This window comes from Pseudochaenichthys georgianus, chromosome 14 (genome assembly GCF_902827115.2).
Source record: "Pseudochaenichthys georgianus chromosome 14, fPseGeo1.2, whole genome shotgun sequence".
Classification (NCBI taxonomy): domain Eukaryota; kingdom Metazoa; phylum Chordata; class Actinopteri; order Perciformes; family Channichthyidae; genus Pseudochaenichthys; species Pseudochaenichthys georgianus.
Genome location: NC_047516.1, coordinates 28,893,211 through 28,906,046, shown reverse-complemented (window position 1 = coordinate 28,906,046; position 12,836 = coordinate 28,893,211). Strand labels below are relative to the sequence as shown.

At 40.2% G+C, this 12,836-nt stretch overlaps 1 protein-coding gene across 1 annotated transcript; it reads left to right on the top strand.

Moving 5' to 3' along the window:
* The first annotated feature begins 1,523 nt into the window (after window positions 1-1,523).
* LOC117458865 (vesicle-associated membrane protein 2-like) lies at window positions 1,524-12,836 on the top strand. The gene is made up of 5 exons (XM_034099563.2): window positions 1,524-1,963; window positions 6,500-6,599; window positions 6,807-6,965; window positions 7,181-7,232; window positions 8,197-12,836. Coding segments are annotated over exons 1-5 (330 nt in total). The 5' UTR covers window positions 1,524-1,961; the 3' UTR covers window positions 8,214-12,836.

Genomic DNA, 12,836 nt, shown 5'->3' with positions numbered 1-12,836 from the left:
TTCAAACAGAGCTGTCCTATAGCACCACCATGTGGGCTCTTAAGAGTGTGACTCACCCAATGAACCAAAAGACTGAAACTACTTCCTCCTTGGAACCACACAAAATATCCATCATTTGTACAGGCAGGGTTCAGGTGACACTTGTTATGGTTAAAAGATTGCATTATATGGTTAAAAAAAAAGTTGCAGTGAAGCTCTGTAATTGTATGGCTTGAATAATTTATAAAAATTGAGGATTAAATAAGGTGAAAAACAAACAGCAGCTGATGGTGTTGTTGATAGCCAAAGAAAAGCAGGAGAGGAACTCAGACATGTTCAGTAAAAAGATCACCTGTCTGATTTCAAATGTTTTTTCTTAGTTTTGACATAACAATACTAAGTAGGACACAAACGTTGCACACTCCATTTCCATTTCTATATTAAAGTGAAATGCATATGGAGCCAGTGTGCATACATGTTCTGTCTACGTCCAGTGACATGCAGGACAACCCCTTGTTATGTGTATTTGTATTTTAAGTGATGTTATTTACAACTTGCGCTACAATTGCATGTAGAAGTAACTCCAGTTTAGTGCTGCTTCTTTGAAAAACTCAATCTTGGCTCATTTTGAATTTACTAAATAACGAACGAATACATTACAGCCTCAACCTCTGTAAGGGTTAACTTACAGGTGGAGAGTTTGATTTGTGTGTTTCTTAACTGATCATAATTGAAAAAAAGTACATTTAGCCTTAAAAGGTCTTCAGGATTGTTAACTTGATATGTGTACGCTTTGTTTGACCAGCTAGTGAAGCAACATTTTACTTTGTTATTAAGAAAATGTTACATTACAGTTTATATTAGTTAACAAAGGACACTGTGTACAGACCTGAGTTGAACTCAAGTGAACATCTTTTTTGATTATGGACATTAAGGGAAAAAAAATTTGTGATTTTAATTTCCACGATACAAGAAAGAGTAAAAGATTCAAGGACACCATGGTTACATTTAATGTTGCCTTATCAACCTTTTGACTTTATTCTCAAAATGCAAAATTAATGAAAACGTACCCCTCTCGTTTTTTGTCTTGCCTTATATTGTTTATGAGTAATTGTGTGATTTTGTTTTGCTTTGCTTGGGGATCTACTAAAGGAGCAGAAATGGAACCTATGACCCCCACATATAATTATGTCAGGATTATGTTTTACAATTAACAGCAGCACAATTAATGTTAGTGCAGATTAACCTGAAATAACAATGAAGCCTTGTTCCTCGACCAAAAGGCTGGTAAATTATTTGCAGGTGGATTTACTCTCCACTACATCCCTGTCCATATTTACTATGAATGATAACCAAACACGCACTGAGAAGCTGGCCACACCCCCTTTTGAGGAACGCCATTTTGTTGTCACACAGACTTGTAGTCAAAATAAGCCCCTTTAATGAAGCTTTAAACCCAAACAAGACCATGACATGTAATGCATGCAAAGGAAATGTGCTGAGAGTCCCCTTAGCCACTTAAATATATAAAAACAGTGCTGTTCTGGACTATACAACGGTGTGTTTGAAGTCTCCGGTAGTCACCCATTTCAACATGAAACTCGCCGCGATTGACGTCACTGAGCCATCTTTGTCCACCTAATCCAGGCGGCTCCGTATTACTCCTTCATTACTGCACGGACTCTGACAGCGCCGGGCTCCGGAATTAGCCTGCAGGTGCCTCATCGGCCGTAGAAATAGGAAGAGGAAAATAGCTTTTTTTTAGCGAGGAGGAAACGCATCTCAGTCTGTACAGATACAAGCCAGTGCTCCTCCTAGGCTATATAGGCAGGGAAACGGCACGATAACCAACCAAAGGGAGCCAGAGGGTAGAGAGGAGCGCAGAAGGCAATCCACATCCATCTGCCAGCCAGCCACTTACTAAGCGTTTACATTTCCAGTCCGGATTTCAGCACAGCTGTCCAGCCAATACAACCAGGAAAATGTGAGTACAACATCGTTAAGGCACTCTTTTTTTCTAAATACTAATTTATTAATGAATATCGTCCTCACGACGGATGTTGTCAGGCTACGTGGGATTGATGATGTCTGAATGGTCTCTTGTGTGTATTTTCCATTAAATACAGGGGCTATGTAAAAGGTCTCACGTTAGTCAGTATATCTTTGTTAAATACTGCTGTTGAATTTCATTTTACACCTGTTATTTATCCAATATGATCCGAACGTAAAATGTAGAGGCTCAAGCGTCGGCCTAACCTTGGAGCATAAGGAGGGTGTATCGCCTTTAAACACATTATAAGCTTATTTGTTCGGCTTTTACACGATAAACTAGTTCCTTGTCTGTCGCGTGCCTTTTTTTTATTTAACCGTCTCGTGCTTTTTGCCGACCGGAGCCAGCACGCGCGCATCTTTTCCAGTTTGGACTGGTTTGGTTTGAAAGGACACCGTATGTGTGCGATTGCCCACAGGCTAATTAAAACCACATGAAGAATACACCGTGTACAAAAACCCTGTTGTCCTTACTCAACATTTACAGGCCTCTTCTTTCTGAGTCTCGCTGAACCACAGGTGACGATTAAGCTAATTCAAGAAACAGCAAGGGCACCAGGTTGAACATTTATCGCGTCGACATTATTCGACGAACACTCCAAAGACCTGCTTATAGACGATTATATTATTAGCTCTGAAGTAGGCTTAGGCCTAGTTTACGTGATATTTGCAACCCACAGCGGGGGGTGGGGATAGCCTAGCCTCCTACTGTATGTCGTCGATTGTCGTGCGAGGGCGTACAGCTATATATCTCACCATATTTCAGGCAGACTTCAGGGGGAAATGGAACCTGTCAAATGTCCACCTCCCTGTCGATCGTTTCTCCCCTTTTGTTTTGTACAATTATATAAATGGGGTAGGAAAGAAGAGCCGTGACAACCTCGCCTGTCAGTTTGTGTTAAAACGTTGCTGCCAACACACGACATGTCATTGAGCTGGGGCGACATGTCTGCTCCCTCTGTGGGCTGTATGTTACATTTGTCACCGACATGTTGGTTGTATTTTTTCATCCAAGTGTTTGAAATCCAACCCCCCATATAAGGAAGCTCCCCGCCCTCTATGTTGTAGGCTTGCACTGCATTTACAGGCCTCGTCGTGATGTGTTACAGGACGTTATGTATGCCTTGTGTGTCCCTGTATACAGTCAGACAGGGGAGAAAGCGAGTGTCGTGTGGGTCAGGTTCAGAGACATCAGACAGAATGGGACAGTGAGGCTGGATCAGACAGCTTCTGGTCTGGCTGCTGAGGCGCTGTCCAGTGCTGAAATGTCGCTCTCCAGTGCTCAAAGTCAGACAGGGTGCTTTTCCCATGACAGTGAGCAAACAGACAGAAATCCATTCTTTATGTCTTTGTGTGTGCGTATGATGAGGAAAGAAAAAGGGTTACAGAACCTACGACAATGCACAGGTGGAATACAAAAAAACACAACGTATATTCGTAATAATATCTGAAACCAAGCACATTATGCATTTTCTAAACATTATTTCTCAGGGTCAAAGAACAGAGTAGCTAGTGTCACATACAAATAATCAAATAAAAAATGATGCTATGATATTTTATCTAAATATGTAAATGTAAGGTGTGTAAAATGAGATACACCATTATATCAGTGAGTCCTTACACCTTGCACAGGTGTCGCAGGAGCCATTTTTATTATTTCATCTTCATGACAAACATGAATCTTTTTTATGTTTCAAAGGTGAATTCCTATTATTACTGTTCTGTTGTTTAACCTCTATTATGCTACCTCCACGTGCAATTTGACCAGCAGGTAGGCAGATTTCTTTGTCAAAAGATGGGCATCTATGGCCTAATGGTGGTAGACATTTTGAATCAAGGGAAATAGGTTGAACAGGCTTTATTGATCACCAATATCTTCTGAACACATCACTGTAATCAATACATCTATCAATAAAGAGGTGGTGGTATCACCATTACATATGCCATAGGTGGAGCATATAGAGACCACCCTCATCATGTTCAAGTAAGGATTAAGCACCAAAGTGGCAAGGATTAAAACAGTTACAAAACACCCAGTTTGCCCTCCATCAAACCCAGTAGGCAGAGTTCACAGGAAGTGGAGCCTGGGGGGACATGTTGTCGGTGCAATGATGACTGGTCCTGGTTGGTTGAGGTGTTCATTCAGAGGTGGTAATAATCTTTGCAGACAAGTGAAATGAACCACACTGTGATTACATCGAAGAGATAGAGTGTAATGTATAGGCAGGGAATGTCAACCATTCTGCATCCAACACATGAAGTATATCTTCATTTGACATTCCTAATAGAAATCCTCCCGTACACTGCAAGCAGCCTTGTGTATTTCACATTGTGGGTTTCTATTAGGGCTGGTTGGCATCGACAGGGACTACTGGCACCATCAGGGCCCTCTTGAAAGGGATGTGTTGTTGTTAGAGGATTAGTGATGTGTGAGCGTGTAAAGGTGACCTTTATACAGACCTTTATTCACACTGAGTTACAACCAAGGTTACTTTGCCGGGAGATACTACAGACTTAGTCAATCTCACGTTCTAATTTTAGAAACTGCTTCATTGTCTAATGTATTGATTACTCCGGCTAGATAGATAGCAATAAAGCTGGCAGAATGTAGCCTGCTGGGCTACTCCACTACTTCATTAAATATTTAAGTATTTTAAACATTCTTCATTTGTTTTTTAATGTATCAATCTGCTGCTATAGGAAGTGTCATCGTGTTTGAGGGAATTGCATGATGATATAACGTCATTAATATGGGCACAGAATGTCACACTGTCTTTCTGCTTGCTGTAGTGATATGCAGGGATCGATTTCACCTTAGTGATGAGACAACATTCAATGCCAAGATGCACTGGATTTGAGCGTTTCTTTATGTATGCATATTTCCTGAATCTGACTAAAAGGGCAATGATGCCAATACCGTTTATTTAGGTAGGTTGTCCCTCGGCTGAAACATGATTCTTTTTGATGGTCTGTGGTTTTTGCTGTCACTCAACACAGTTTGTTATTCTATCATGTAAGATGTACACAATCACCAACAGGGGCCTCGATGGAACCGGTTGAGAATCAAGAAATAAAGATATACCAAGTATACTTTGAATATTTGTGGTGATGTGTTTTTCCTGCTGCAAATAAGTACGTGTCAAAATAATGACCAGACATTTTTTCTCAGCTTTCACTTTTCAATGTAAATGCCGCTCTTGCTTTCACTGCCTTGCTCTCACTGAGGTCATTAGTGGTGCATGGTAGTCAATTATCTTTGTGAAAGTAGGTCCTTAGCTGGGCTCTCGCACTTACACACAGATATTTTCGTTATTCAAACTCAGAAAATATAACGTCCTACAAATGAGATCTGATTCTAACTTGAACATAAATGGGTGCCATCTTCCATATCTTTCATAAGTAGCAGATCTTGTGTTTCCATGATTTCGCCGTCCTCTGTTAGCTCCAGGCAATGTTCGATCCACAGCTACACCCCACAATCTGTGAGCAAATAGACTAACTCAGTCATTTCAAAACAACAAACAGTTTGCTCAAATGATATATTTGGAAGCACCACACATTAACATGTGTAGCCCCTTGCTAACATACGTATGAGTAACAGTTATCAAATATCATAGAGCAGGAGCGTGGCAAGGTACCCATGTATTGATATACAGTCATAAACCCAATTGTAGTGACATAGTGGACACATCGCTACCTTTCACACATACATTTACGATTCTCATATAGTAATCTTTCCTATGTGTCACTGTATGAAACATGGTCAACATGAATCGTCTTAACCCAACACATTTCTATCATTCTCATAGTAGCTTGTTTTCCCACATACCGCCTCAAAGACAACATAATACATGTGATTCCTATCAGACGCTTTTCAAAAGGATATAGCATGACTCGTAATGCAGGCTGCAAGGTGTCTGTATTGATCATAGGGTGTGCTTGGATGTGAAATCTGTATTGCAGTATATGAGCACTTCACTCTGAAACTGTAATTAGGAAGGGCACAGTAAGACACCTAATCAAACATTGAAACAATTCAAATGAGCTTTCTTGTGAAAAATTCGAAAATCAAACATTTAAGATATGGTTAAATGTAAAAATGTATTAAAGGTGGGGTAGGTAAGTTTGAGAAACCGGCTCGAGATACACTTTAGCTAAAGTAACTGGATGGCCTACCTGCCTGTCAGCCTTCCATCTGTGCACTAACTTATCTCGTGCCCTCATTGGTCATGTGCGCGTCCGTGTGTGTTGGAGGAGGGGCTCTGTGAGGAAGGGGCAGATTTTTCCCCGCTGTGTATTTTCAAATTCTAACACACTCGAGTTGGTTTCTCCAAAATGACCTACCCCGCCTTTAACTTTAATAAACTGATATCATTCTTCTGTATTAGAATACACATGGGAAACCTACTGTCATATCTTGTTGCAGAAGCTTAATATAACCACTGATTCTTTAAATGTGTTGTATCATTAGGTCTGCCCCAGCTGGAGCCCCTGGAGCTGATGGAGCGAATCAGCCCCCCAACCTCACCAGCAACCGTCGTCTGCAGCAGACGCAGGCGCAGGTGGATGAGGTGAGTAAACACCTCTCCTCAAACCCAAAGACATGTTGTGACAACATTTACGCTTCAAACATATTTCAATAGTCACCTGTTGGTAATCTAGTCTTCTCTTATTGCTCACACTCGATACACATTTCAACATGATTTGGTGTAACTTAATATACTCGTTCTGCCTCGATAGCTGAATAATCGACATGGTTATCTGGTGTCTCTCCCCAGGTGGTGGATATCATGCGTGTAAACGTGGATAAGGTTCTGGAGCGTGATCAGAAGCTGTCAGAATTGGACGACAGGGCCGACGCCCTGCAGGCTGGAGCCTCTCAGTTTGAGACCAGCGCTGCTAAACTGAAGAATAAATACTGGTGGAAGAATGCCAAGGTGAGAACATGCAGGCACGCTTACTCGACTAGCAAGTGCCTGCTTATTAAAGCAGCCTTAAGCGTCCCTGTTTACAGACAGATGAGAACAATAATTATGATTTATTAACAAGACAGAAACAGATGAAATGACTGTTTAGATAGAAATACTATCCGAAAGAAATGACCATTTTGACTGCGTTTCTAATGAACTTTTCTGAAACCCCCTGACTACAGATGATGATTATCCTGGGTGTGATATGCCTGATTGTCCTCATCGTCATTATTGGTAAGAAACCATCCATAATCAACACAGATTTGTAATCTCAATGGACTTCACATGTTATGAAAATGTTTTTTCATTGCTTGTGCGAAAACCTGTGCCTTCCAAGGCCCAAACTGTAAAATAAGACAATCCAGTCAGTTTCTCAGTGGCTGCCTAGTCATTAAGATGTGCAGGCTCATAAGAATATACCGCCCCATCTGTTTCAGTAATGCCACTAAGGCTAGAGAACTCTCATTGCTAAGAACATCCTATAGAAATAGAGTAGAACAGACATTTGAATCAAGGCAGCAGGATGGTCAGAGCAGCGGCCATTTTTTGTCTACCGTTGCCATTGCAAAGAACTGTGGGAGGTGAATCAGAAACAGCTTTATTGCCAGGTAGGTTCACACGTACGAGCAATTTGACTTGATGTAATGGTGCGTACATAACATGTTAAACAAAGACTTTAAAAAGTACACAGATAGTGAACTATATTAAGTGGGCAACTCATTCTATTTCCATTGGCAAATCAGAGTCGGAGTGCCATTTTTCTTTGAACTAGTCAAATGGGTTCAATATCTGTTCTCCTCTCATGCTGTTTCTATGGGTGTGGCCTATTTTCTTTGCAAGCCAATCAGAGCTGTACAGGGGTTCTTAAAGAGACAGGTGCTAAAACAGAGCGTTTCAGACAAAGGCTGAATACCTGTATACTCAGACAGACAAATTGATAACTAAAATGTGTTTTTTGACATTAAAGCATGTACACATGTTCTATTAGCAACTCAATATACATATATGAACCTAAACAATGAGAATGATTAATCCCCTTTAATCAACTGTAAAACGGAATGTCTCATTGTACACCTACATGTTGAATAATATAAGGCAGGACAATGTAAGTTGTTAGCAAATGTTGGTTTGGTGACCTATGCATTACTTTACAGAGAATGAATCAAACACTCCTTTTCCTTTCTTTCTTTTCTTACAGTGTACTTCAGCACCTAAGAAGAATCGCTCCTACCCCAGTCTAATTTTTCCTTGCAACAGAAAAGAAACCCTCAAATTGATCACAAAATTAACCCTAATTTATTATATATATCTCCCGAATAGCCTCGATATAACCCCCCTAAACCTTCAGGGCCCCATGGTTCCCCCTCTTCCACAACCTCGCCTCTGGACCCTCGTCAATATTTGTCCTGTGAGTGTGTGGCCCCGCCTCCTTTCTGGGTCCTCTTGGCTTTTCTAACCTGCCATACTGAGAATCAAACACTTGTGACGATGCAACAACAGAAAAGGAAACAACGGTTGGCGATAATTGTTACATAACTGATATATATAGTTCTTTGTAGAGTTTTATTCTGATATATACTGTTTTGTAGGTGTGTGTGCGTGTGTGTGTGTGTGTGTGTGTGCATTTTGTATTTTTTAATTTTTGTATTAATTTTACGTATGCTTCAGCGTTAACTACTGCCTATTAATCAAAGTGTGTATCTTGCATGATATCATCATCCGTCTGTCCCCTGCTTACTCTCTCTTTTTGGTGTATTTTTGCACAGTGGAGTTCGTCTCCATTTCACGATGGAAATATTATTTTATGTTAGAGTTCACCCGTGTTACTCGTGTCCACTTTGAAAGTCCAACATAAGTCGGAGATCTAAAATGTGTTAGGAAATATCATCAAGTTACAGAAATGTGGGCTATAACACAGACACAACTGCCCTTGAGATTTCCCCAGATGTCTATAACTTGATGTTAAAGTCTTAGCTTCTTTGCTCACTGATATTGATCAAACCTACAAGTAATGCATGAATTGTTAAACTAATCCCGAGTATTCATCATCATTTCTCAGCCCTTTCCATCCTCCCAGAATCTGTGTTCTCTTTCTCCATTTCGCTCCTCTAACACCTTCCATCTTCATCCCTCTTCTGTCTGTCAGCATGCTTGAACACGTCAATTTCTTCTGATCATTTCTAAACTGCCATAGATTGGACCAATGTCTGTAGATGTTTCTTTTTTATTTAAATATTACGTAGTGTCTTATTTCGAAAACATTCCTTCATTGCAGTCTAGTACAAATGGTCTTACCGTAGCACATGTAAGTGTAAGTATCTTTAAAAAAAAAAACGTGCGACGGAACTCGTGTCTATAACGTCGGTCATACAAAACATAGGAGAATAATAGTTATAGTTAATAGCTGTAAGGGTCAGTTTTGGATCAGACCTTCAATCTGTCCAAATGATTTTTTTTGTAATATGGGTGATGTCATCTTAACATTACACTTACTGTGGAGATGTCATTCGTGTGGATATGGGCTTGAAATGCAAGGAGATCAAATTGGGCCGATGCATAAATGAAAACAAATCCATACAGCAAATGTTCATTCTGATTGGCCCATTACTTACATGGACACTGAAACGCGTCTCCAGTCACTTCTATTAGTTACTGTAGAAGAGTTCCAGTCAAACATAGCCTCGCGCGGTGGAGGAGTGGCTGACTGCGTAAAAAAAAGGAATCTGTTTAAAATGCACAAACAACCTTGTTTTTGATGGCGCTGTCTGGCTGGCCGATAGCCTGGCCAAAGGAGATCCTCGTGCAGCAAAACCTCTCCACTTGAAGAGCACATAGAAAAAAGAGACAATTCAGCCTTATTTGCAAATCCAGAAACAGGGACAGAGGTGAATGAGGAGAATGTCAGATTCACAGTTGAGTTTTAGGTCAGCAACTTCGGGGTAGGCTCAGAAGTGTTACTGTCTAAGGTTTAGCGACAAGAAACGTGAGAAGCAATTATTCAAAAAAAATATAAAAGTAGCACTCCGAAGAAGAGTGTCGTGCTAGCGCAGTGGTTCTGTCTCAGTGTTTCTCCCTATAGTTAAGGCCTTTTTTTTCTTTTTTTAAATATAATAGATTCTATTTTTATTATAGTATATTTTTGTGTGATACAGACAGGTAAAGAGGAAGTGTGCAATCAGTGCTATCTGCTGCCAACAGCAGTGAGCTCCTCTTTACCTCTGTCTGGTGTGTTTTTTGTAATTCAGCTCTGTGCGTTATACACTGCCAAGCAACAAGGGAGAGGCTTTTATTCTTATTGCAATTCTTTCTTTCACTGGTGCCCTCGCTGGTCTAGTCTTAAAAAACCTTTTTGTTTTACATGTTCCGGCATCTACTCCTGTGTGTTCTACCTTGTAGGCTACTTGAGCAGGAAACATGATGCGCCTGGTTATTAAGAGTCAAACTAAGGCCTTGTACACATGTATACAAGATGATATGAACCTACACATACACGTGTGTTGATTTGAAGCTATTTTAAGATCTAATCTAAGACCTTAAAAACATTGGAAATCACTTATTCTATAACATTTCTGTCTCATGAAACAGAGGATTTTTAAGTGTGCATTAATACATACTGAACAGGAAGCAACTCAGCTCATGCTCCTACTGCCACTAATGTCAACTCAAATGATGGACAAGAGTCTTTGGAAAACTATTTTAAAAAAACACTACGATATTTCAAAACGTGTGTGTAAAGCCTTGGTAGCCTTGTCTCTTTTCAACATGACTTTTTACCTTCCTCACCAGCTGAGTAGACCAACCTGCCCCCCTTTTGCTCAACTTACTTACTGATTCAGAATCCTACAGTGTGTGTGCGTGGGTGTGTGGTGTGTGTGTGTGTGTGCGCGGGTGTGTGGTGTGTGTGTGTGTGTGTGTGTGTGTGTGTGTGTGTGTGTGTTAGAATAGCTCTGTGTGGGGAATATCCCTAGTTTATCCCGACAGATTAGGCCGCTTAAATCTCAGAGTGAGTGCACGTTGTTTCCTTGACCACTAAAGTACAAAAGTAGACAGGTCGCAGATCTGCCGGCCATTCTATTAGGACCCTGACCTTAGCAAACCCCCTCCTCCCCCTCCCGACAGAGCAAAAGTAAACTGCAGAAGATTACCAAAGACCAGATTTCCATGCTTACGCTGCCAATTGCCATCAAAAACAAGCGGAGAGAAACAGGTTATCCTTACTATACAAGTCTGTTTGAACTAGCTTATACCCGATTTATCCACAGATTACAGGACCTTTTACACACTATGTATATGGTGTGTCAGTTTGGCTTGTGAGTGTGCCATTCTAATATGCAAGTTAAACCAAAACACAAGGGCCGAGTGCTTCAAATCTCAAATACAGTCCGCCCCGGGAGAGCCTCTTTAATCCATAACAAATATTCCGACCCATGATCCTATAACTAATAATAGCACAACTCTTCTTCTTTTGTCTCCATAGTGCTGCCAAGTTCTAAAATGAAAAGACATAAACTAACTATAGCTATTACAAATAAACCTAGAAAAACGTTTAAAAAAAATCTGCATTGTTTGGTGTTGTAATATGGGGGTGTTTTGGGGGGTAGGGGGTCCTATATCCTCAGGTTTAAGGTATTAGCAATTTACCAAAATATATATGAGGACAAAACTATATTAGCAAAGTGTAAAATTGGGTTTTCGGCAATAGAACATCACCATAGGGTTACAAATGCGGTCCTTTTAGCCATCATGCAGTAGTTAACCACACAGTGGGCTGAAGGGAAATAACACTACTGATTGGGGTAGGACTTCCGTGTTATCCATGGATCCAACGGTTGAGTGCTCAACACATTTGGTCACAGTGGTGAAAATGAAGTGAGTGCTCTCGTTTGTTCCGCTACTTTACTGTCTGTTCGAAAAGGAGTGCGTATCTATTTTAACACCGTGGCACTTTTTTTGTTGTGGTTTATCCGTTTGAGTGGGATGGGAACACGAGTCTGTGGAGAATATTGTCTTATGTCAACCTCAAGAATTGTTCATTGAAACTTAAACGCTGCATTCATGTCATTTGGGAGGCAATTGGAAATGGCCAACACCACAAAGTGTGCAGACCATCTACGAAAGTTTGAGTTATACATGTGTAAACGTACAGAGCAACGTTTACCCCCCCCCCCCCCAAATGGCTTGAATGCAGCAATGGGAGGGAACCTTTTGAGTCTCTGAATGTTCACTGGATTGCTATAATGTTACAATATTCTACTCAATATATGTTTTATTTTCAAACCAAATATTGTGTTTTTATTTTCGCATCAATTAAGTAATAACTCCAGATGTCACTGAACTGTTTGTATGTAAACACTGATGGGTAAAGGTAAAGAAAATGGGAAGTCAATGGGAGAAAAAAAGTATTTTTACCTTAAATTGTCCAGAATGCTTAGAATGATTCTACAGTTTACATCAGATTGCTGTTTGTATCTATGAGATGTCTTTTTTGTTTAAATCGGTTTATTTTTGAGGAACGATTTTGATTTATCTTTGGGACTTGGGTTTCTTGAATGAAGGCCCATATTGCCCCTGGTCTTCTGGACTTTCAGGAGGGACAAGACTGGAGGATCATGGGCAATGTGCTACGTTTGATCTTTTTTCCCCCTTTGCTTTTATTTATTGATAGATTTATTGTGCTGTCATTTGGTATGGGATTAGAAATAAACAAGGCTGACTCAACGTAAAGAAGAGGAGACTGAATGAAAAACTAAAGTACATAAAATAATTGTAGTGTAAATCTATCAATGTCTTATTATATTGATGAACATCATGAAATATATGTATATTGGAAAAACAGTA

Bases quoted from the DNA above. Each gene is read 5' to 3' on its own strand.
- LOC117458865 (XM_034099563.2), top strand. The intron at 6,600-6,806 runs GTGAGTAAACAC...GTCTCTCCCCAG, and splicing joins CGCAGGCGCAGGTGGATGAG to GTGGTGGATATCATGCGTGT. The intron at 6,966-7,180 runs GTGAGAACATGC...CCCTGACTACAG, and splicing joins ACTGGTGGAAGAATGCCAAG to ATGATGATTATCCTGGGTGT.